General features: G+C 40.4%; 1 protein-coding gene across 3 annotated transcripts in view; it reads left to right on the forward strand.

Annotated features, from left to right (window-relative positions):
• The window catches only part of Atp13a4 (ATPase 13A4), a 132204-nt gene that overhangs the window by 71567 nt on the left and 34513 nt on the right, over nucleotides 1–26124 (forward strand). For 2 of the 3 annotated variants that reach the window (XM_052158491.1, XM_052158494.1), the window contains exons 4-13: nucleotides 955–1025; nucleotides 1116–1196; nucleotides 2452–2521; nucleotides 3878–4012; nucleotides 5985–6054; nucleotides 19028–19162; nucleotides 21481–21651; nucleotides 22657–22814; nucleotides 23527–23715; nucleotides 25723–25784. In XM_052158491.1, the coding sequence (XP_052014451.1) occupies nucleotides 955–1025; nucleotides 1116–1196; nucleotides 2452–2521; nucleotides 3878–4012; nucleotides 5985–6054; nucleotides 19028–19162; nucleotides 21481–21651; nucleotides 22657–22814; nucleotides 23527–23715; nucleotides 25723–25784 (1142 nt within the window). The remainder of the gene's footprint in view (nucleotides 1–954; nucleotides 1026–1115; nucleotides 1197–2451; nucleotides 2522–3877; nucleotides 4013–5984; nucleotides 6055–19027; nucleotides 19163–21480; nucleotides 21652–22656; nucleotides 22815–23526; nucleotides 23716–25722; nucleotides 25785–26124) is intronic. The other variant, XM_052158493.1, reaches the window with a different exon arrangement.

Here is a 26124-nt window from a genome sequence, read left to right on the forward strand (position 1 = left end):
ACACTGTGAACAAATTAAACCTCTTGGCCATGGGACCTGAACAGCAATATTCTTCGAAGCTCTCTAAATGCTTCTAATAAGGACCCTGAGGTTATAACCGTTGCTGCACCATGAACTGGGAGCCCCACTGTCTCTCTTTATGCCTTCTGAGGTTGGCAGTAATGCTTAAGGGAAGCAGAAGTGAACAAGAAGAACTGTCACAAGCAAGAATCTGTTGTTCCTCTGCTGACACCCTCAAAGCCCTATTCGTTGCAGTACACTTTGCTGTCACAACCGCCTCTCTCTCCTGAGGCTGTCCTGGTCTTCGTTGTGTCTTCTGTAAGCTCCTCTATAACCCATCCTCTATGACACAAGTGCTCACGCCTCATCCTTATCACGGGTTTAGTTCCCCAGTCTTGCCCTTCATTCTGCAGGTCTGTTCTCTTGTCTCTTCCCTTTCAACTCACCACATGCTCTCTCTGGGATTCTCTTCAGTCTTTAGCTGAGTAAAATTCCTTTCACCCTTTAGCATCATGTTTCTGATGTTCCCCCTTCCATGATGCCTTTAACCACTCTCCTTCGCTACGTGTCTATAGTATTTTAAGGCAACGTTTTCACCTCATTTTATTTTATTCCTTTGATATATGTATTGGACTATGAAACCTAAGTTTTATTTTTATAATATTTTTGTTTCCTTCATTACTTTGTAAGGAAGTAAAATGTGGAGACTGGGTTTTATTAATTCATGCATTTATCAATATATTGAAACATGCTGACAAGATGATGAATTCTAATAGAAATATTTTTCATGTAATAGAGGAGGATAGAATGGAAGGTTAGGAGAAGAGAAAATTTTAAGGAGCATTTCTGACTATATTATTGCTTCTTCCACAAATGTCTCCTTAGACCCTGAGTTGCTGTGTTCTCTGATCTTCAAATTTGAGACTCTTGTAATATTTTTTTTTCTTTTTGTAGGTGAGGTATATAAAAGTGCAGAAAATACGGTATGTTTGGAATAATTTAGAAGGACAGTTTCAAAAAATTGGGTAAGTTGCTTCGAAAAGTGTATCCTAAGATGAAAAGTGTTATCTTGAAAATACTTCTGCTACTGGATTCTTTTTTTGTCATTGTTTTAGCTCCCTGGAAGACTGGCTCAGTTCTGCAAAGATACATCAGAAATTTGGATTAGGTCTGACTTCAGAGGAACAGGAGATCAGGTACTGCATGCATTGTGTCTTTACCTCAAAAGGGGCTGTGATTGGTTAACCAGATAGTCCACTGTGCAGTCTTAATTCGCCAATATGAGAAATGGTTGCAGTGATTTACTTAGTGTATCCCATGCATGACCTCACATATGTGCACAGCAATTTGACAAGTAGAGCAAATATAGCCACCAGCCTAACAGAGAAGAGTGCAGTGTGAGGCTCAGGCAGATTTAATAGCTTAGATGAGGTCACAAAGATGTACATACATACACATTCACTCATTCACTCTCGTACACACCTATACATGGCAGGTACACAGACACACTCACATACACAAGTACACATGGCAGGTACGCACACACACACACATACACACGCACACGCACACGCGCAAACACACACACAGTATCTTTAAAGGGGAGGGAGAGAGACTCATTCTTGTTGCTTGGAAGAGATGCAGGGCATTGCAGCATTAATATTACTTGCATACTTATAAGAAATTCAGAATCGCAGTATGCCCCTTACCCCTAAAATGAAGCAAGTCTTCATTTTAATGAGATGTCCTAAATTATCCTTGTTTACATAAAAATGTAGGACCATAGCCTGTGCATTTGAATAGCTGTTTTATTTGAGAGTCTAAATGGAAGGCATGGAGAATGGTTAGTATTCCCCACAAGAAAAGAATTCATAAGGTGCCATGTCTTTGCATAATCAAAATGACACACTCGGGGACTTTCAGTTAGTAGGAGGTATGATTCTGTATGTTGAACATTTTCTGATAACCAAGGACTTTTCTGCTTACATTAAAACAAATATTCAGCCTCAAAGAACTCCTGGATATGAGTAGAAACAATAGATACTGTATTTCCCTGTCACTAAAAAATTCTACTTTTAAGATCTCTCCATTTCATTTCCTTGGACCGATAGTGAGGAGGTACAGAGCTGAGAACATCTGAGGTCTGAACATATTGGAGAGAGAGAGTAGGTAATATTAGGAGCCAAAGGCACCACTGAGGGAAATATGTAGACCTTAGGGAGTATAGTTCAATGGAGACAACATGATCCTCCCTACTGGCTTTGCTTCTGGAACCCCTCCCACTCTTTAGTTACTTTGAGACATATGGGGTTACCATGTGACAGGAGATACTTTGATTGACCCCAGAAGTGAGAAAAGGAATATGGAATAGACCTTTCCTGTGAATGTGCAGGAGATGAGTTTTCTTTCATTGAGGTGGCCGAGTGATCAATCTGTGGTTTCTCCCCATAGGAGGCTAATATGTGGGCCTAATGCTATTGATGTTGAAATCACACCTATTTGGAAACTGCTCATCAAGGAGGTAATTTCTCCAGTATTTTGCTGGGATGTTGGGTAGAAAATGATGGCTCTGTGGGCTGGCCAGTTGGAGATGCTACTTGTTAATAAGTGACTGTAATTTATCCGATGGTTTAAGAGGATGCCAAGCACGCTTTCTGGATGTGCTGTGTGCCTTGTGTGCCCACTGCACACTACAATGCTGTGACACTCAAGTGTCTTCTTAATGCTGGGCTCTTCTCCTTTCTTAAAGTACTGTGCTGCTTAGCTCATTCCAATTCCATGAAACTAAAATCACATTTGTTTTAGGAAAGGGAATCATTTTCTTCAGCAGCATATACAATTACCTCAGCGTTCAAAACTGTAGGGAGAAAAGCACTTTTATTTAGCTTTTCTATGATCTACTCAGCTCTCTCTCTCTCTCTCTCTCTCTCTCTCTCTCTCTCTCTCTCTCTCTGTGTGTGTGTGTGAGAGAGAGAGAGAGAGAGAGAGAACGAAAGAATGACTTATGCATCATGCACTAAGATAAAGATGTCCTCTTGTGCTTTTATTTTGTTGGATTTATTAATGGTAAGCCATATATATATCAGCCATGTGTATTTCTGGTATTCAATCTCCCTTCATCTTTGCCTTAGAAAGACTTTGTAAATTCAAGACACATTCTCAATATTTCTAAACACATTTGAGGATGGCAGAAGGCAAAGCAAATTGATTGAGAAAGGTCCTGGGAGTTTCCTCCCTAGCCAGGAGACAGGATTCCTGACCTTGTGAGCAACTACGGTGAAACTGAGGAAGGGCACACTACATTTTAAGCTATACCAGGAATGCAACCATTGGTGATGATGTCTGCTCCCTCCCAGGGAACAAGGCGTGTGGTTACAACGTGCCATAGTAACTTAGCTCTCCATTTATTGAAATGTGCGGTCTTGTACTCATCCATTAACGAAAAGTTCTGGAATGGAATTGTATGCAAGAGGGGACAGCAGATTAAAGTAGTTCAATTCTGTAGATCTGAGTGTGTCACCTCTCTGAAGTTCAGAAAGTGTAAATGGGGGATGATAACATCTACTCTTTGCCCATTACTCAGATGCTTAACCTAGCAACATGCCAAGCACAACTTTGTAGATTGCTAAGTGCAGCAGTGATTAAACTAAGTGCTGTGGGGGATCAGAACACTTTAAAGGCTTAGATTTTTTTTTTTGGCTCCATGACATTCACAGCTGTGTCTTAGAAATTGCTGATGAAATAAAACAAAAAGAAGCAGAGCATATTGTGCGGGGTGATTGATATCACGGTGCTAATTATGAAAACAAGTCAGCGAACAGCCGTGTGTGAGGCCCAAAAGCCATTCTTGTCTTCCTGTCTTTACGTCTGCTAACAGGTTCTAAATCCATTTTACATCTTTCAACTCTTCAGCGTCTGTTTGTGGTTCAGTGAAGATTACAAGGAATATGCTTTTGCCATCATCCTCATGTCTGTCATTTCCATAGCTTTGACCGTGTATGATCTCAGACAGGTGAGTTTCCCTAGGTTCCGTGGCGGGCTTCACTGACTTGTTCTTAGGCAAGAATCTTGAAATCGAATTGCCCCGTCCATGTCAAACAAAAGCATGCTTATGAAAGCAGAACACAATTGCTGCTTCTGAGTGGGTGACTCCTTTCCCTCCCTGCACATCCCAGTCTTTCAGAAGATGGAGGACACTCTGCTCCCGATGGATTCCTTGACTTTTTGTCTGTTTGGTATCCATCTATCAAAGTTCTAGTTCAGCTCTTGGGTTTCTGTACACTTATAGCAGGGGGTCTAGGTGCTGTGGGAGAAAAAACAGATAGAACTAATGGGTCGGTCACAGACGGGTCCGTACGTTTCACCCTTTTCCTGGCAAGTTTTGTGCATCTCAGATCAAGGCGTTCTCCTACACTACAGGGATGCAAGGATACGTTTTAAGCCATCTTTCTGTAGAAATGCCTGTCTTCCTTTGATTTCTCCACAGATAATCTCACAAGTTATTTCATGAAACAGAGCCTTGTATGAAATTTGCTCAACTCCTCCCACTCTATTGCCAAATGCTCTGTTCTCTACAGCCCTGACTTCCGTTCCTGCTCACCACAGTGGAGGAACTGCCCTAAGATATCTGCCTACTCCTTCAGATACCTGCTCTACCTTTTTGGGGTTCTGCAATCCACAAGTGACTCTTCTCTCTGCCTCTTCATAAGAGCTTGCCATCAGCGTTTAGTGTTCTCAAACTTAAACACAAAGGGACATTTTCTCTGTGCTCTGCATGCACCTTCGGTGACTGCGGCAGCTTCCTTCTTCCTTTTATTATAGATCTTGATTCTTTATGCCCACTGTCAGAATCTGGACAACTTTCTTTCACCCTTTACCTGCTGACAAGAATTCTTCTTTCATGTTTCCATCTAAACAACTTTTGTTAAAGGTACCAAGTCAATTCTGAAGCTGATAGGTAATTTGAATTGAAATAAAAAGCATTTAAAATTAGCTAGCCATTTTCTCTTGTACAAGGAACAATATATGAATATGCTGTTAAAAATAGATTTAAAGCAGAATAACATTGGAAATGAAAATAGGACCCTTTACCTTGAAAGAATCGCTAGAAAGAATCAGCCAGACTTTTAGGACTTACTAGGGCCAGCTGTTCTTTATATTTTAGCAATATTAATCACACACACACACATTTCACAAAATGAAAGTATGCCTTGTGCACTATTTTGCAGTTGCATTTTATTAGATATTTGCTTTATTTACATTTCAAATGTATCCCCTTTCCTCTATTCCCCTCTGAAGACCCCCTATCTCAGCCCCCCCTCCTCCTGCTCACCAATCCACCCACTCCCACTTTCCCGACCTGGCACTCCCCTGGCATCGAGCCTTCAGAGGACCAATGGCCTCTCCTCTCATTGATGTTTTGCAGTTGCATTTTAACGGAATACATCTTTAATAGTATTGATACAGATACTTTCTTTAGATCTGAAGTAGTTTTATAACTATGTGCTGACTATTCTGACTACTAGCAGATTCTTAGATGGTTTCTAGTTTTTTGCTACTAAAGCAAAACTGCATTGAGAGTCTTTACATATATGACTTCACACTTCCCATTTGCAGTGACTGATATTACATAGAAATATGGGGGCAGCTTATTCTTTGTAAACATTTTTTATATAACTGGTTAAAATATATTTCTTTGATTGGATATTATCAGCTATATTTCTGTTGTTTTCCATTCTATCTAATTTCTTAACATGCAGCCTTAGGTATAGGAAAAGCTGCTTAATGAATGTTGGTTGAGTGAACTCACAAATGAACAAAAGGATGAGTTAGTAGCATAATATTATTTGACATTATCTTATTGTACTAAATATTCTTAGGGTATTTTTATCAGATTTGTAAAGAATTCAGGGAGTGTCTTTCTAAAATTATATGACAATATAGAATAAATAGACAAATGTTGTCTGTTTTCCTTCTCTTTGCAGCAATCTGTAAAACTGCACCATCTTGTTGAATCCCATAATAGCATTACAGTCTCTGTGTATGAGCGAAAAGGTAAGTTCCACTCTTTTATATCCATTTGTTATATCCAAAGGCAATCAGAAAGTGACTTAGCTTTGGTGTTCTGATTGTTCCTACTAATACATCTGTATATATATTTTTCTTTTCTTTTTTTATTCGATATATTTTTTATTTACATTTCAAATGATTTCCCCTTTTCTGGCTTCCCACTCCCCGAAAGTCCCATAAGCCCTCTTCCCTCCTCCTATTCCCCCCTCCATCCCTTCCCACTTCCCTGTTCTGGTATTCCCCTATACTGCTGCACTGAGTCTTTCCAGAACCAGGGACCACTCCTCTGTTCCTCTTGGACATAAATTAATATGTGGATTATGTCTTGGGTATTCCACATTTCTAGGCTAATATCCACTTATCAGTGAGTGCATACCATGATTGATCTTTTGAGATTGGGTTGCCTCATTTAGTATGATGTTCTCCAGATCCATCCATTTGTCTAAGAATTTCATGAATTCATTGTTTCTGATGGCTGAATAGTACTCCATTGTGTAAATATACCACATTTTTTGTATCCATTCCTCTATTGAGGGACACCTGGGTTCTTTCCAGCTTCTGGCTATTACAAATAGGGCTGCTATGAACATAGTGGAGCATGTATCTTTATTGCATGTTAGAGAATCCTCTGGGTATATGCCCAGGAGTGGTAAAGCAGGGTCCTCTGGAAGTGTCATGCCCAGTTTTCTAAGGAACCGCCAGACTGATTTCCAGAGTGGTTGCATCATCTTGCAATTCCACCAGCAGTGGAGGAGTGTTCCTCTTTCTCCACATCCTCGCCAACACCTGCTGTCTCCTGAGTTTTTAACCTTAGCCATTCTGACTAGTGTGAGGTGAAATCTCAGGGTTGTTTTGATTTGCATTTCCCTAATGACTAATGATGTTGAACATTTCTTAAGGTGCTTCTCAGTCATCTCATGTTCTTCATGTGAAAATTCTTTGTTTAGCTCTGTACCCCACGTTTTAATAAGGTTATTTGGTTCTCTGGTGTCTACTTTCTTGAGTTCTTTGTATATATTAGATATTGGCTCTCTGTTGGATTTAGGGTTGGTGAAGATCCTTTCCCATTCTGTTGGTTGACGTTTTGTCCTTTTGACAGTGTCCTTTGCCTTAGAGAAACTTTGTAGTTTTATGAGGTCCCATTTATCAATTCTTGATCTTAGAGCTTAAGCTATTGGTGTTCTGTTCAGGAACTTTTCCCCTGTGCCCATGTCCTCAAGGGTCTTCCCCAGTTTCTTTTCTATTATTTTCAGTGTGTCAGGTTTTATGTGGAGGTCCTTGATCCACTTGGAGTTGAGCTTAGTATAAGGAGATAAGAATGGATCAATTCACATTCTTCTGCATGATGACCTCCAATTGAACCAGCACCATTTATTGAAAAGGCTATCTTTTTTCTACTGGATGTTTTCAGCTCCTTTGCTTTTAAGAAAGGAATCTGAGATCTTTACCCTAAGAAGAAAACTTAATTTATAGATGTTGAATTAGCATGGCAAACCAAACATATCTGTAAAGTGCATAATTCAGTCAATTTTGACATAGTGTATACTCACTAAAGTGTCACCATTGTGAAGTTAACAGTAGGACTCATCCCCTAATGTTGACTAGAGTACACTTATTTTCCTTCCTCCCCTTTGCCTCCCTCATACACAGGCCATCATTTATTTGTATTCTGTTACTATAGGATAACAGTGCTCTGTTAACCTATGTTCTGCTTAGTTAACCTGTGTTCATTACTTAGTGTTCTGCACTAAGTAATGTGAGCTCTGAGTTTTTCCTCTATTTATAATTGTACATAAATAGTATTATATAAGATAAATTCTTTTGTCTTTTATAACATACTTTTAGTTAATTTGGTAAGAAAATACCAAAGTTCATAATGTAAGATGCACTTGTTTTGTGAAGGGTATTAACAGTACATTCTTTTTCAGTCCCTAAAGTATCCTATTACATGGGCATACATTTCAATTCACTTGTGACAAATATTTGAATTCTCTCATTTTTTGCTGTTACCGAGAACCATAGTGCTATGAACAGTCATGTATGGGTCTTTTATAGACATGCACATAGGAATAGACATTCCTATGAGCACATACCTAGTTACAGAGTATATGACCTCATGGTTGATGCTCAACATTTTAAGAAGCTAAAAAATTGCTTTCCAAAGTGATTGTAGCATTTTGTTTCTTACTGCTGCATATGGCGGCTCAGTTCCACATTCTTACCCACACTCAGTGCATCTCATCCATTAATTTCAGCCACTTTCATTTGTGGAAGCATTTTATTGCTTTTCCTCAATGTCTCACAGCCCCAGACATCTTTTTAAGGGTTTACTTGTGACTCACATGTCTCTTTTGAAGTATCCATTCTAATCTTTTGCTAAGCAGCTTTTCTCATTATTAAATTTTCAGTCTGTTGTTAGACATCACCTCTTAGTCTATGATGGCATCGTCTTAGTACTTCCCTGCACCTTTCAAAGGGAAAATGCTTTCACATTTCTTCAGGTGCAGTTGATTAGCCTTTCCTCTGTGGCTAGTCTAATTCAGAAGGCATCTTTGCAAATTCCAAGGTCACCAACTTTCCTATACAGATTTAAGTTTTAGGTCTACACTGAGTTTTCACTGTTCTGCTTTGTGTTTGTTTTGGACTGATGTTTGCTTTTCTCGGGTATTTAAGAACTGACACTATTTGTTGAAAAAACATTGACTTTGCACCTTTGCTATAAGCCTGCTGTCTATGGAGGTGAACCAATTTCTGGACTCTATGTCCTACTGTATTGTTATACTCTCTTGTTATCCTGGCAGAGATCCATGATTTTATTATATGATCTGAATAAGTAATGTGAGCACTTTAGTTTTATTTTCTTGCAGTGCTACTTTGATGTATAAATTCCCCTCCATCTTTTGGGTTAGTAATTTGGAATGGATCTGTTATGTAGATAAGGCTAGCCTCCCATCATGCATGTGAAGAATTATCTTTATTTTGCTAACTTTAGTGAGGTGACACACTTTAACTGTTGGGGAACTGAGTGGAAAGGAGAGAAAAAACTGAACACTGACTGGACGCAATGTGTTCAGCAGACTCAGACTCTTGGTGCCAGAATTCTTTCATGGTTGGACTGTATTCTCTCAGCCTGTAAGATGAATGAAATTCTTCCCCTTTTGAGCTGTTAATTGTTAATTATTTTGCCACAGAAAGGAACAAAGTAATTAATACAGAAAATTAGCACTGGAAATTGGCATTGTTGCTCTGATAAACATGACTATGTAGGTCTTAGGCCTTTGAAATTATTTTGTGCCTAGAATATGGAAAAGTCTGGTGCTCTCAGGTAGAACAGTCCTAGCATGTTGTAAACACAGATTAATGGTACAGCCTGACCAGACCTGGAAGGGTAGAAAATCAGAGAAAAACAGACAGTGGTTGACGGCTCATAAGGTTTCAGGGAGAAGCAAGGACTCCACCAGGAACTGGCCTAGGATTTGTTCATGTGTTAATTTAGCCAAGAGCCTTATTTCATTCTGCCCATGTCTTGAGAACTTGAGTTAAGTAGAATTGGGACCAGAGAAGGGGAAATCATTTGAAATGTAAATAAAAAATATATTGAATAATAAAAAACGAATGCACTAATCAGTTAGGTTGAGGCTATTTATTAACAGGCAAACATTCATTGGCTGTGTCATACCTTTTACTGTCCTTATCCAGGTCTACAGTGAATAGGAGTAGAAATTTGGGCAGGGGGATATAAAAATGTGCAGTTTGTAGGGGAGGAAAAGAGCTTGATCAACTTGAACTTTGGAGCAAAGATATATACTGAAAAAGAGGCTGTAATTATTACAAAGAAGCATCTTCTTCTACACTAGGACAATAAGAAATGTACCCTGATGGCAAGACGCCATTCCTCAAAGGTTAAGACTCAAAATGCAAACTTATTTGAAAGGAGAGAACTGAAATTGAGAATGCAGCTAATGGGAATCTTTGCTCCTATAAATCAACTATCCAAAAAAAGGTTTCTTCAGGATTATCACACAGAAGCTGATATAGCTGAAGTCCAAAGAGACTAGGCTATATCTTAAGCTGGTAGCAGAACTTGGCCACATTGTCTATATCTAATTGATTTGGGGGCATGAGAGATGCAGTGTTGAGGGGGTTGTGGAATCCATGGTCATGGTTCATGACTTTACAGAGCTTCTGTAGCTAGGAAATGTGTGACAGGGTCAAGGTCCTTGCAACTAGCCTCCAAGAGGCCATTGATTGAATCTGTAGAGTCTAAGTTTCAGGAGATATACCAGGATTCTAGGAGCATGGTATATCTGACTAGGAACCTTGCAGGAATGGAGTAGAGCTGGTCTAAGGCAGAGGCTATGTGTGCTGTAAATGTCAGAAGTGTAGAAGTGCAGTTATCCAAGCCACGTCCAGCCACTGTGATTACATTATGAGTCCTAAATGCTGGATATGGAGCTGTAGGATGTGATATTTTGCTCTGCTACATTTTAATCATGCTTCACTGTGATCATTCCTTGCTATGCGCCTATTTTTCTACTTTGGATTCAGAATGTTTAGTGTGCCATTGGATGAAAAAATATGTATGGTGTTTTAAATATGGTTGTCTTGTGGAAAGTGGCACTATTAGGAGGGGAGGCCTTACTGGAGGAGGTGAGGTTTTGTTACAGGAACTATGCTACTGGAGAGATAGGACTTTGAGGTCTCATATATATATATATATATATATATATATATATATATATATATGTGTGTGTGTGTGTGTGTGTGTGTGTGTGTGTGTGTGTCTGTATTATACACACACACACACACACACACACACACACACACACACACACACACACACAAGTATGGCTAATTTAATACAGCCCCTTTCTGCTGCCTGTGGATCTACATGTAGAACTCTTGGCTCCTCTAGCACCAACATGGCCTGAGTGCTCCTATGCTTCTCACCATGATGATAGTGGGCTGAACCTCTGAAATTGTAAACCAGCCCCAATTAGATGTTTTCTTTTATAAGAGTTGCCTCGGTCATGGCTTCTCGTTACAGCAATGAAACTCTAACTAAGACAGAAGTTGGTACAAGGATTGGAGTATTGCTGTGATAGGTCTTACCATCCTTTGGTTTGGAGGAATGTGCATTTTGGAGCTTTGGATTTGAAAATTGGTAGAATGCTGTAAGTGGGGCTTAATGGGCTATGCTAGTAGAAATATGGAAAACATTGGTGCTGAGGGTGATTTGAGCCCTGGGGGCCTGGCTCAAGAGGTTTCAGAGAAGATTTTTTAGTATGTTGCCTAGAAGTCATTTTTGTGATATTTTGGTGAAGAATGTGACTGCTTTTTGCCCTTGTCTGAAGAGACTACCTGAGGCCCAAGTGAAGATATTTAGATTAATTGTATTGAAGAAGAGAATCTCAAAACAGCCTAGTGTAGACACTGTCTTATTCTTCACTCTTATGAAAAGTGTATTTTTTTAAAAAAAGATGTATTTATTTATTTTATGTATGTGAGTAGACTTTAGCTGTCTTCAGACACACAAGAAGAGGGTATTAGATCCTATTATAGATGGTTGTGAGATGTCATGTGGTTGTTGGGAATTGAACTTATGACCTCTGGAAGAGCAGCCATTGAGCCATCTCTCCAACCCCATGAAGAGTGTTTTGATCAAACATAGCAAGACACTAAGAATCACCCTTCCATGGCCTCTGCATCAGCTCCTGCTTTTAGGTTCTAGCCCTGCTTGAATTCCTGTCCTGACTTCCTTTAATAATGGACTATTAACTGGAAGGATAAGCAGGATAAGCTATTTCTTCCATAGCTTACATTTTGGTCATGGTGTTTTGCCACAGTAATAAACCCCAACTAAGACAATATATAACTTGATTGTGTGTGCATGTGTGTGTGCGAATGTGTGTTTTAAAGGTTCACAGTTAAGTGTCTGGAGTCTTGGACTTTGGGCTTTTGAAGACTTTGGAGACTTAGAGACATACCAAATGTATATTACATTAAGAGCTTAAAAGGAAATGTTTAAGGGATAAGAGTGGTGTGTTGCAATTTAAAATGATGTGTGTGGCAATTTGATGAGGGATGGGCTTTGGTGAATAATATTGATTGTCAACTTGACAAGATCAAATGTCACCCAGCAGTCAAGTCTCTGGGTATACTTGTGAGAGATTATCTCAGTTTAGTCTTGAACATGTCTATGAAAGATATTTAGTCTTTAACATATCTACACAAGATATCTTGATTAGGTTAATTAATTACCTTAACTCTGCATTGACACCATTTCATGGGCTGGGTCCTGAGCTGAATAAAAAAGAGAGTTAGCTGGGCCACAGCATCCATCTCTTTGCTTCCTGATTGTGGATGCATCTTGACCAGATGTCTCTGGCTCATACCGCCATGATTTCCTCTTTATGATGAACTTTATTTTCTTGAACTGCAAGCCCTTCCTCTCTCAAGCTTAATATTGTCAAGTGTTTTGTTGTAAAAATGAGACAACATAGCAACAAATACAATTTTCTTTTCAAAATGACTTAGAAAATTTTTTAATTCTTTATTTCTTTAAATTGTGTTGAGGGTTTGATGGCTATGGTGTTACATCTCTAGGTCAATTGTAGAAAATTGACATATTTGCAGGTTTGGTTATTTTCTTCATAGATACAGGTTTCTTTATGTCTTCTCTGATTTCTCTCATCTGTATTTTGAAGTTGTCACTTTAAGAGCCCTACACATTCTTTCTGAGATTTATTCTTAAATATTTTAGAGTTAAGATGTTATTATAAATATTGTTACAAGTAAATATTCATTCATTCTTTACTTATTTCTGGCATGTATTTACTGAGAATGCCCAGCCAGAGTGTTAGGTATCTTATTTTCACCATGTGAGTCTTTGTTCACAGACTTTCACAAGGGCATACTGAAGAATTTAAGATAAGTGAAGTATGAGTTCTTGACAACAGTTACAATTTGAGTTTAGATATAAATGTTTTATTTTACTTTGATGATTGTACTTGTGTTTCTCATTTATCCTGAAAATTCCAGTTCTCAGAGTCAGACAAAAATGGCTCATTTGTTTAATCTTCCTAATACAATAATCTCAAAACAACAAACCAACATCCTTAGCAATGAAGCAATTAAAAAAAAATCAATTTACGATGTCTTGAAGAGATTTCCACCCCAAATTGTGATATCCCATTAGAAACAGAGCCACATATCCAATTTGATTTAATAAATTATGCTTCAGTGTCATTCAAAATAGTTTTCTGCATGGTGCTGCCAGCAATGTAATAGATTCATTTCCCTCATTTGTTTTAGACTTTTAGTGTCAGCTTTTCAAATTTATTTTTATTTTACACAGATAGCCTAAAAATATCTCTATGTTTTAAAATTTAAATTCATAAGATAAAAGATATTCAGGAGATTTTTGACTCCTTCCCTTTCTCTTTTGCCTTGTTTTTTCATCATAATTGCTTTTGTTAGTTTTTAATTTATTCTTAAATTTAGAAATATAAGAAATAAGGTACTAGCTTATATTGTGCATGCAAAATAGATTAAATAATTACAGTGCCATTTTTTTTTAGGAATAGAAGCATACCAAATTTGACTATTATTTACATACTGATGTTTCCATGGACCTTTTATGACAGGGTATATGCACATTCCAAATTATTTATGAATGTGTAGCCCTCTCATATGGAGGAAGCATTATTAATTCAGTCAGTCCTCTATTGAATATTTTCTAAGTCTTTTCCCACCATAAATAATGCTGCAATAAAAGGCTTCTACATATGCCCTTTCATCTTTTCATCAGAATATCTTCAATATGGATGTTCAGAAGCAAAATTTTTTAGATTAGAGAATAAATGCATACACAGTTTTGCTAGATAGATATTGCCAGCTTTCATTCAGTAGCAACTGTGCCAGTTCGCATTTAGATTAGCAACGTGCGAGTGCCTGTTTCCTCACGGCCTTTCCAACAGAATATGCTGGCAGAATACTTGATTTTTCTAATCAGAGAGGTAAGCAATGGTACCTCATGTATATTTACTACCCCCTCTTTTTTTTGTACAGAGAAATTGTAAAAAAAAAAAAATAGGATCACTCTGTTTTCCAGAACTTAAAAAATAAGTTTCTGGGATTGTTCACATGGCTCAGTTAATATAGGAATTGCTAAGCCAGTATGAAGACTAGAGTCCTGGTTTCCAGAATCCATGTAGAAGTTGGGCACAGGTGGAAGGCACCTGAAATTCTGGCACTCAGGAAGTGGAGACAGGAGCTCTCTGGACCAAACTAGCTAGCAAGGTCAGAATGGCTCAACAAGAAACCCTGCCTCAAAAAACTAGGTAAAAAGTGGTGGAGAATGGCACATGATGTCAGATTGGAGCTTGCACATGTACAGTCATGCATTTGCACATGTATCTATCTGCCCACATGCAGCCATGCATATGCATATGTATTTCATATGTACACACAAAAGAAAAAAGAGAATAAGTTGTGGCTCCATCATAGTTCACTGTGCAATTTTTTAGAGACCAAGATATTCTCTTAAAGATACTGCAGTGTCATCAGGAAGCTAACTAACACATGCTAACAATGCATGACCTGCTTTTTGCCATATTTTCTCAGTAATGTTCTTTGTAGGAAAAGGATGCAGAACCACACAGTGGAGTTATTTTCCATTTATCAGTGTTTTCCAGTTGTTCCTTCCATGACTTATATGGTCCCATTCTGGTTATTTTGTAAAATGATCCCTTATGCTTGACTTTGGCAAATCACAGGCATGCATGTACATGTGTGTATGTGTACATGTACATGTATGTACATATGTGTGTGTGTATGCGTGCACATGTGTGTGTTTGCTTCTTTGTATCAGGATGTATGTGATTTAAATTTGTTCTATTTCTAGTAATATCAATGTGGGTTACTTAATTATAGGATGTCTGCAAGTTCTTATCTTTTCTAAGTTTGCTATTTTTCTTTTGGTAATTAATAGTTACTTTGTTGAGGAATATCTTGAGACTACATAAATAGACTATCTTCATGAAATTTTCACCCACTAGTTTTATTTTCTGCTGATGTTTCTTGATTTAATTATTACTTTTACTTGATAAATAGGGATTTTCTCATTTGAACTTCTTAATTATTTAATTGCCATTTTGCTTCAAGGAAAGAAATCTATTTTTCCTTCCTACTTATTTATCTGCTAACCTATGCCATTATGGATTTATGAAACTCCATTTACTCAATGGTTATAGATGTTTATTATTCTTTACTTTGTTAAAATCTTTACAAATTTAGTCAGCCAGGCCCCTTATGTGACTTTGATATCTTTTTGTTGTTTCCATTGTTCTTTGAACCTTTTCCTATTTAATGGCAAAGTGGGTTTCCAGCTTATATTATACAGTTCTTTGACAGATTGTAATCAGTTTTTTTTCTGTAAGTTTTCATGACTGGGCGTGCGGGAGTGTGGCTGAAATTGAAAATCCAATACTTGGGTGTATGGTGTGTTTGTCCCCATTAGGACATCACTGCATTTAGGTTTTCTCAGAAGAAAGTGTTAGAGAGTATGTATTAACAATAGACCAGCATCATAGTAATATGTAGGAATTCCTACATACATGTATGTTTGTATTATTTATCACTTCATGATATCTCCAGTTCCAAGTCAAAGGTCCTTTCAAGGTTTATCTTCTTCTGTACTTGAACTTTATTGTTATTATTTTTCTTTTGATGAGAAATTCTGCTTCCATTGACTGTAGTAGATCCACTTACAATATCAGTTCAGCCTGGGTGTGACCAATGCTCTGTTACTGCTGATGCATCCACTATGCCCAGTGTCACCTCTGGGGAACACCTGTGTTACAACCCAGACCCCAACATTCCACAGCAGGCCACTAGCACTGTGTCTGTACAGTGTTTACCTGGACTCTGTAAGAGGCAAGGCCACATACATGAATTCATCCCACTTAGTTTCCAACACCACCAGTAGCCTGCAACCCATCTTCCCAGCCACTTGTATAGATTGTTTCCTGTTGCTGTGATAAAATACTCTTACAAAAGCAGCTCATAGAAGAAAGGAGTTATTTGACCCAAATTCCATGGTACAGTCTGTGGTGGTTTAAATAAGAATGTCCCCCATAGACATCCATTGGAAACTTATTCATGTTTCCCTGTATTTCTTTAAGAGCTTTATTTATGTACTTTTTGTGTTCCTCTAACAGCATCATGACCAGTGATTTTAAATCCAAATCTTGTTTTTTTCTGGAGTGTTGGGGTATCCAGGACTTGCTGTTGTTGGGATATTGGGTTCAGATGCTGCCATATTGCCTTGATTTCTGTTAGTAACAATCCTGCGTTTGCCTTTTGCCATCTGGTTATCTCTGATGTTAGTTGGTTAGTGACAGCAGTCACTGGCTGGTGCTTGAACCTCCTGTGGGCCTGTAAGGCTATTTCTGCACTGATGGATGACTGGGTTTCCCCTGGCACAGATTGCTGATGTGCTGCCCTACTCTTTGGTGTCGTTGAAGCCCTAGTGTGTCCTGCCCCAAGCAATGCTATACTCGGGTTGTCTCTGTGTACCTGGTGTTGCCTGTCGGGTCTACCTGGTAGTAAAGATGGTGGATGCTATGTGGACCCCCTCCAAGAGCTGATCACTCTGTAGGGCCAACAGCCCAGGATAGGGATTGTTGCTGGGTTTCAAATGCTCTGCTGATGCTGGTTCTTGAATATACTGCTTCTACCAAATAACCTGCTCCTGTCTGTTCTTGAGTGAGTTTCAGGAAGTAGGATCTTCCCCGTGTCAGATGTGTCACACACAGGTCTACCACATCCGATAGAATGGGGCAGTGGTGATTAACCTGCTCCTGCCAGTTCTCTAGAGAGTATTAGGTAGTGGGATCTTCCCTGTGTCAGATGTGGCACAGGTCTCTGGCTGAGTTGGCTGCTTGGTCACAGGAGCCAAGATGGTGGCGACCTCAGACCACAGGGCTCCGTTTAACCTTGGGACTCCCTGCAGTTCAGGCATTCCCCTGACTGAGCTGGCTGAGCTGCCAGCGCCAAGATGGTGGATACCTTGGACCATGGGGCTCCACCTAAGCGCGGGACTCCCTGTAGGTCAGGCACTTCCCTGGCTGAGCTGCTGGAGCCAGGATAGTGGGTGGCAACCTAGGACTGTGGGGCTCTGTCTAACCACAGGACTTCCTGCAGGTCAGATGCTCCCTGTAGGATGCGTACCCAGCAGCTGTAGAGCTGCCCGGCTCCCTGGTGTGGAAGGTACCCAGGCAGGCTGTGTCCTGGGCAATCCTTCACTCTTGTGCCTTCTGTGTACCCGGTTGAGCTGCCTGCGCAAGATGGTGGCTGGCGACCTCGGACCGCGGGGGCTCCCCCCCCCATATCCTTCAATGTTTGAATTCTTGATCCTCTGTTGGTGGAACTGTTTTGGGAGGATTAGGAGGTGTGATCTTCTTGGAGGAAGTGTAGCATTGGGGGTGTCTTTGCAGTTTCAAAGCCTTTTGCCATTTTCAGGGTGCTTTCCCCCTCTCTCTGTTTTTTGCTTATGGTTGTAGACAGGAGCAAGTTTACAGCTTGCTGGTTCAGTGCCCATGCCTGCTTGCTGCCGTGCTCCTCTGCCTTGAGAGTGATGGACTCTCTTCTTCCCCTGGAACTACAAGCACAAAACAAACTCTTCCTTCCTTAAGTTGCCTTGGTCATGGCATTTTATGACAGCAAGGGGAGGGTGACTTAATACACAGTCCTCACTGGGGTGACGTCAAGCTGGCAGCAACACGAAGCAGCTTGATTCATTACAAGGGCCGAGCGAGAGCAGTGAATTGATGCGAATGCTCAGCTCCCCTCCTCATCCCTCCTCCGGCCCAGGCTTCCGCCCATGAAATGCTGCCACCCACATTCAAGGTGGGTGTCTTAGTAACTTTTGTATTGATGTCATACAATACCATGACTGAAGCAACATAGAAGGAAGAAGGGCTTATTTGGGTTTACAGTTCCAAAGGGTTAAGAATCTATCACCATCATGGCGGGACATGTGGCAACAAAGAGGCGGGCATTGTGGCAGGAACAGCTGAAAACTCACGTCTTTAACTGCAAATGGAAAGCAGAGAGAGTCAACTCAAAATGGCTCCAAGTTATTAAAGTCTAAAAAGCACTCCCAGTGACACACTTCCTCCAACAAGGTCATACTCCCTAAGCCTCTCAAACAAGGCCACAAAGTGGGGACAACACATTCAAATCCTTGAGGGTATGAGGTGGGGGGCTATCTCATTCCAACCACCACAATGGGTCTTCTCACTTCAACAGACTCATCTGAGACTACCCCTCACAGAGATTCCCGTAGGCTAACTTCATAGACAGTCCCTTATGGAAACCTTCTTTTCAGATGATTCCAGTTTGTGTTAAACTGATAAACCCACCCCTCACAGCTGTCTACATACTCAACCCCATGACCTTTTTGAGACTGAATAAGGGAAGAAAGAAGTTAGGCCATCCAGACAGGGAACCAAGAGGGAAGGAAGGAAAGAAGGAAGGAAGAAATGAGTAAAAGCAAGCAGTTTTTCAAATATTTAACGTGATACTTGTGTGTGTATGTGCGTGTGTGTGTGTGTGTGTGTGTGTGTGTGTGTGAACTGTTAGTATCTAGTTGTTGCTGCATATCTCTTCCTTGATGTCTTTCTATGTGAAAAATACCAGTCTTTTGCCCGTAAGCCTCAAATACATCTTTCTGACTTTATCATTATTTTCCTTGGCTTGACAACCTTTGCCACTCCGAGGAGGACCTTATTTCCTGCAGTTTGTTTCCTTCCTTCTTGTCTTCAGCGTTAGAACCATTGTTTAGGACTGGACTCTCTTTCCACATGTTTTATCTGCTTCTCCAGGAATCTCTAACACGGAGCAGCAGGACTAGTTTTGGTAGGAACATAACCTGACTGTCTGCTCACATTTTCAGCTGGAGCCCAAGACCTGGAATCCCGCCTCCTGGTGCCTGGAGATTTATTAATTCTGACAGGCAGCAGAGTGCAGATGCCATGTGATGCCATTCTGATTGATGGCAGCTGTGTGGTAGATGAAGGCATGCTGACAGGTATGTCTGGATTGCCACGCTTGCAGCCTCTACACACATGGCTGGCCCAGGACCCATGTTATCACGGTCCTGGCTGGTCCTTCCTCTTCCCAAATGACAGTTTTGTTGAAGATAAGAGACAGGGATGCTGTGTGACCTTCCTGCTTCTGCAAGCCTTGCTTAGACCTGCTGAGTTCAAATCTGAGGGTACAATTCAACGCCGTTTCCCATGCACTCACGTCAGCGCATTCAGAACCTCACTGAATATGTGTCCCATTTTTTACTTGAAATTATTTAAAAGGTTGTAGGGGATCACTAGATCTTTCAAAATTATATCTTAACATATTTACATTAAATGCTCCTTATAGAAGGTCTGGAAACCAACGACATCCTGCAATTCACAAGGCCAAAGCCTCATAGCCTAGGCTGCAAATGTTAAAAAGTCCATGATGCAACCTTCCAGAATATATACTGCATGATTTGGACTGGCTTTATTTTATTTTTAACTAGCACACTGATCTGAGGGGTGGACCTTAGAGGCCATCCTAGATCACCATTTTTGAGACTAAGATACAGAGAGGAGAAGCGACTCAGTCAAGCTTTTGAAGCATAGTAATGAGATTTCAGTAAGATGAGGATGTCTTTTCTAGGGATGAAATTGAGACCAATAGAAATACAGCAATGTATTGTGTTTCTATTAAAGTCCATAGCAAACCCATTTCTCCCGAGCAGGCCCAGCAGCATGAACAGAGACAAGAATATTCATCTCCCTCCTATATAAGCATACAGAGAAAGTGGGTGGCAATCATGGCAGATCAGGTTTCTTTTCCTTAAAACTCCACAGCTTTGTAAAAGCCCATCAACTCTGGGAATTTGCTAATGCCCAGATCAATTTTCATAATGATTGTAGCTCTGATGCTGATTTTTTATTATCTGCCCTACAAAGGCCAGTTGGAGGCTCTGAGGGCGTCTTCCTCAGAACTGTCCCTGGTTGCTGCCATGGCTTGAGACTTGCCTTGAGTTAGTACTAACCTCACTGCAATGTGTGCCTCCCACAGCACTGGCATGACTGCTACACTCACGAGCGCATGTGCACTGAGTTTCATCGCTGACTCATCTGTCTTTTGGCTATTTGACTCTCTTTCCCCAGAACTTTCCTTGTTTTGACTTTCTAACATGCTGCTCTCTCCAGGTGCTTCGAGCACTGACCACGCCCACTGAATTCGTTCCTCACCTTCTCTTCTTCCTCTGACTCCCTAACTGCTGCTACCATTGAGGGCTATGCGCGTTTCTTTTGCTCCTTTTACCCTTTGCTTGATTCTTAAGTAATCTTTGTCTACCCCTCCCCCCTTTCTCTTCAGCTTCAATTACCGCATACAAACTGGTGACCTCTGATTAAATATCCTCAGTGAAGGCCTCATACAATCACCAGGTACAAATATCCACTGTGCACAAGGCCTTTCAATGTGGTTCTTCCTCAGCGAGCTCCAGTCCACAGTGATCCAAAGGCAATTTCTAGTCCTCTCAGAACCTTTGCTTTCATCACTGTTACCTGTCCTCTGCTCAGTCTCCAATCTAGGGACCGCAAAGCTGTTTTGATTCTCTCCTCTACTCTGTGATCTGCTGATACAAAATTCCTTCAACTTTTGTATCATCTTAACCTTCCTATTCCTTGAATGTCCTCTCTACTTCCACTTGATCTGCTGCCTTTCCGGCTCCATCCCCTTCAGCTATGACTTGTGTGATCACTTCCGAGCTAACAGTCCACCCACTACCCTCATGAGACTTTTACTCATTCCTTGCATCCTCTTGTCTTACAAAGACAGTTTTGACAATTGACAATTAAGAGAATTTTGTCTTACAAGTAATTGTAATATTACTCTAGAAATGGAAGCAGATAACCATCTCCCTGACACCTGACACCAGGGCCTACAGAAAAAATTAAACACTTAACTGCGTCACACTTGGGTTCTCTATGATGGAGCATCTGTCTAAGCCTTATGGCTTTGTTCTCCCTACATCCCACACTCTACAACCACACAGCTTGCTCTTCCGTAAATGTCTTTTGCCAACCCATTTGAATGCCTATGTTTAACCTAAAATAATATAGTATTTATAATATGACATTTTACATATTTGGTTACGTGTTGTTCTCCTCTTCTAAAATACAGAACTCTCGACAACCAGTAACTTCGCTTGTCTTGTATTTCCAATGCCTAGATTGCTTTGATTCATAGTAGGCTCCTGATAAAGTTCTGTGACACATGAGAGTATAGGAGTGATTTACACGGGGAACATATTCTACGTCACAAAATAAGATAGGTTTTTTTTTCATATAGGAGAAAGCATTCCTGTCACTAAGATGCCGCTATTACAGACGGCTAGCTCTGCACCCTGGAAGATGCAATCTGAGGCAGATCCCAGGAGGCACGTTCTCTTTTGTGGCACAGAGGTCATCCAGGCCAAGGCATCTGGCTCTGGGACTGTGAGAGCTGTGGTCCTGCAGACAGGTGAGCATCTTCTGTGTAGGTTGCTTGCAATGATGCCTTTGCAATTCGTGTGTCTAGGACCTTAAATGTATTGGTCAGGATCAGCCATTGGACAGCACAACTAATATATGTGAGTCTGAGCATTTTAAATGTTGACCTGCTGACTGAGGGTGGCCTATGCATCTTTATAACTATGGTGGCACATATTGCAATAATCACTGTTTCTGTGCTTTGTAGTTTATAAACTCTTTCTGAAGATTGAGCCAGGTAAGTATTTATCGCCTGCCCCTCCATTGTGTACACACACACACACACACACAAATCTGAAACTACAGAAGCCAAGTGGACAGTTGAAGAATGATAAGCTAATACCCGAGAAAGCTGGGCTAGAAACTCAGCATTTCTAACCAGAATCCCAAGTTCATTCCTCATAAATAAAAATTTAGCAGTGACAGCTATTAGAAAAAAATGTGTGGATTGGTTTTTACTTGGTCACTTCATTTTAATTCAAGCAAAGGAGCCATGTACGTGGGTGTGAGCACATTCATGAGATCTTTCAAACTAAGATGTGCTCTGCCCTGGGTACGGCTCCCATCTCGGGTATGCACTGAAGCTGGAAGCTGAGGGGAAGAGGGCCAGGGAGAGTACTAGGCTCTGAGGAAGGCAATGCTATTCCTGTCTAGCCTGTTGTACTGTCCTAGTTATCTAGCACCGTATTTAGGTTTAGGTTTAGATTCTTTAGAGGAGAGGTTCTCAACCTTTCTATTGCTGCGACTATTTAATACAGTTCCTCGCATTGTGGTGACGCCCCAACCATAAGGTTGTTTCATTGCTACTTCATAACTGTAATTTTGCTACTGTTAAGAATTGTAATGTCAATACTTCTAGAGATAGAGGTTTACCAAAAAGGATTGTGACCCACAGATTGAGAAACATTGCTCTAGAGAAAACCAAGGTAATGTGGATGTTTAGATTACCTGCAGTAGCGTTTGTTATCCTGAAAATGTGGGACATCTGTCATTTCAGGATTCAACACTGCAAAGGGGGACCTTGTGAGATCCATCCTGTACCCCAAGCCCATGAACTTCAAGCTCTACAGGGATGCTATCAGGTTCCTCCTGTGCCTTGTAGGGACAGCCACCATTGGCATGATCTATACTCTGTGTGTCTATGTGCTCAGTGGGGTAAGCTACCTTTGTGTTTTTACACACACACACACACACACACACACACACACACACGCATGCACACACATACATGCACACATACACATACTCACACACACATGCACACACACATGCACATGCATATGCATACACACTCACTCTACATATATTATTGCTGTTTGTTTTCCTTATTTCTGTATGTTGTCCTTATTCAAGGATGTGGTTTACAAACAAACTTCAAACAAGCCAAAACGTCAAAGTCTGCTTACAGGCACCCAGATCCATATATGAGCAATTGCTTGCTCAGTTTTGGGATAGCAATCGGATCTTGTGGGATAGTGGGGAAACAGTTTTTTTTTTTTTTTTTTTTTTTTACTGAAATGCCAGCATGATCCTATTCTTGAACACATCCCCATGCTTTACGCTGCTTCCATATTTAGTTTGAAAAGTAAAATGTTTAGTAAAAGTAGCATTTTGTAGCTAACAGCTGAAGATCTCCAAATGAAACCGGATTCTCAGCGTCGGCAGAGTCACAGTGAGCTGGTGCACCAGGGGTCACAGCAGAACAGTTACAGGTGTTCTCCTTGTACTTTGGAGAAAAGATATTGAGAGCAGAGGTCGTCTCTCAGTTGAAACTGTTTCTCAGAAAAAACAGAGAAGGGGAGGTCACAGGCCTGAAGCTATTCATTGCTCATTTAATTCTAATGACTGAACACTCTTTTTTTTCCAGGAACCTCCTGAGGAGGTGGTGAGGAAGGCCCTGGATGTCGTCACCATTGCAGTGCCTCCTGCCCTCCCTGCTGCCCTGACCACGGGCATCATCTATGCCCAGAGGAGGCTGAAAAAGAAGGGCATATTCTGCATTAGCCCCCAGAGAATCAATGTTTGTGGACAATTAAACCTTGTCTGCTTCGACAAGGTATGTGTCTTTCATCATCAGTCACAGGCCAGTCATTACTGCCATTGCAATGGACAGATGCTGTTCTCTTTAGTGAGGCAGAAGTAATAGCAGGTTATAAGCATCTGACCTTATTTTATCTCTGGTTGTGTGTGCATGTGTGTGGTCTGCGAAATGAATTTTCTGACCCTGGGCTTTTGAAAAGAGGAAGTAGAAATTGAATCAGTGAATCAATTTTCAGGTTCTTTTAGCTGTGAGAGTTTATGAAAGGCAATGGGTCAAAATACACTATCTCATGAAGTCAAAATCTTCACACAGAAACACACACACACACATGCATACATACATGCGTATGCACATGCATACCAACTAAATGATTTATAATGTTTTCAGCTGTATCCCCAACACTTAGACTATTGCCTGGCAACTGAGTCAATGCTTAGTAAGTATTAATTGAATTATGGAATTAGGAAAATTTAAAAAGCTTATTAAACTGTGTGTTAATATAAGACTCTTGCTGACAATACAGTCATGGAGTACACCCTCAACTCTATGTTCTCAGGTGCAGTGGATGCTTCAGATTAACTATTAGATGTCTGCCACTGCTGCTAACCACCCTCTCACTTGAGTTCTTTTTCCTGCTTGTTTGTTTATGTTACGTACATTGAGTAGGGGACAGAAGTGAATTAACAGTCTTCTTAGAGGACTGGAGAGAAAAAACAGCAGCCTAAGAAGGAGAGCAAAGGACCACCATGGCCCCAGGACAGCGAAGATGCTATGGTTTGGATAGTATGGCTCTAATATACGGCAGGTGCCAACATTAGAAGAGGGTGTGTGTGAACCTTGAATGTCTAATAGACATTCAAGGTTTTTATGTTTCTTCAAGCAACAGGGAGCAATTGGAGCCTCTGTTGCCCTCAGGTCCTTTTAATTGATGGTCTTTTAGGGGAAGGGTAAGGTAAATATAAGATAAAATTTGCCATGTCAAACATTTGAAGTGTCTAATGCACTGACACTTAAGGATATGCTCACTCTTCTGTGACCTCACTGTCATCCATCTTGAGAAACATCTTCATCTTCCTATGTGGAAAATCTGTAGCCATTAAACAGTGTGTGGAAGGCTGGGAAAGGAACATTGATGGCATGGGAACTGCATTTTATGAATAGTGGAGAGTCAGAAGTGCACTATGACCAGAGCCACACCACAGGGAAGAACAGTTTGCTTATGGTGTCATATTGTGAGTTTGAAAACAGAACCAGGAAATGAAGAGGTAATTGTAACAAAAGCCTGAACAAAGCAATGAGTAGTAACCAGAGTCTGTTTCCTCGTTATTTTTAGCTCTACTGTGGGCTTGACATTAAACAAATTTCTTCCTATTATTTTATTTATTATTCAAGACAGGTCCGTGTGATTATGATCATGTTGTAGATAAGGGTTTCAATTTTGGAGGGATTATGTGATTTTTTTTCCACTCACACAGATGGTATTTCAACTTAGCCTGAGTTCCTCGTTGTTATACTACACTGAGAAAGTTATCACGTATTTTTTTAAGCCAAAAAAAGAAAGAAAAAGAAAAAAAATCAGATGGTAGGCTATTTCTTTAGTCTTCTATGCAGTGCATTGTAGGTAAAATTTCAACTCCATCATTTAGTTTTGATGACTTTTTAAAAGCTTCTATTGTAACATAAGGATCCACCCATTCTGTTATTTTAACTCTCTTACCAAGACCTCTTTCTTTCTTCCATCTGTCATCAGATATGCAGCACAGTCCCCTAGTGTGACAGGAGATAGTCTGTTCTTTTTACCACAGAGGTCACAGAGGCTTGTGACCAGTTCAAGACTGTCATGTTTGAATTCCTTGCAGTATCTTTCTTAGAACCTGGATGTCCACTTCATTGTGGTCCTCCTTAAAGGAAAGAGGTTGGTGATGTCTTTCTGATGCATATTTAAGCATACTGTATTTGCCTTTGCCTTCACTTCTGCCTGAGCAGATCGTCCATGTAATCCAAAGGCTTATTTCTGTTCAGACAGGCACCTTAACGAGGGGAGGCTTGGATCCTTGGGGAGTTGTACCCTGTGACCAGAATGGGTGAGTACTCTGAACTAATCACACTGTGATGTCTGTGACTTGCTTCTTCCCAGAGTCTCACATTTACCCTCTAAGCTACTAATGGGGACACATTGGACTTTGGCTTTGCTAAGCAATGATTGCGGAAGTCCGATCATTTTATTTCTCCTCTTAGAATTTCCCAGGCTTCTCTGAGCATGCGTATTAGCTTGCAGCTCATCCCAGCCTCACCCACAAACTGAGGAGGTGAGGGGGAGTTTGCATACACTCCCCGAAATGAGCTTTGCTTTAAGTCTATTGTCCAGAGATGTGACATTGCTGTAGTTATCAGTAGTCCATCTAGACAGTGCAAGGACACTGT

This window comes from Apodemus sylvaticus, chromosome 15 (assembly GCF_947179515.1).
Source record: "Apodemus sylvaticus chromosome 15, mApoSyl1.1, whole genome shotgun sequence".
NCBI classification, from domain to species: Eukaryota; Metazoa; Chordata; class Mammalia; order Rodentia; family Muridae; genus Apodemus; species Apodemus sylvaticus.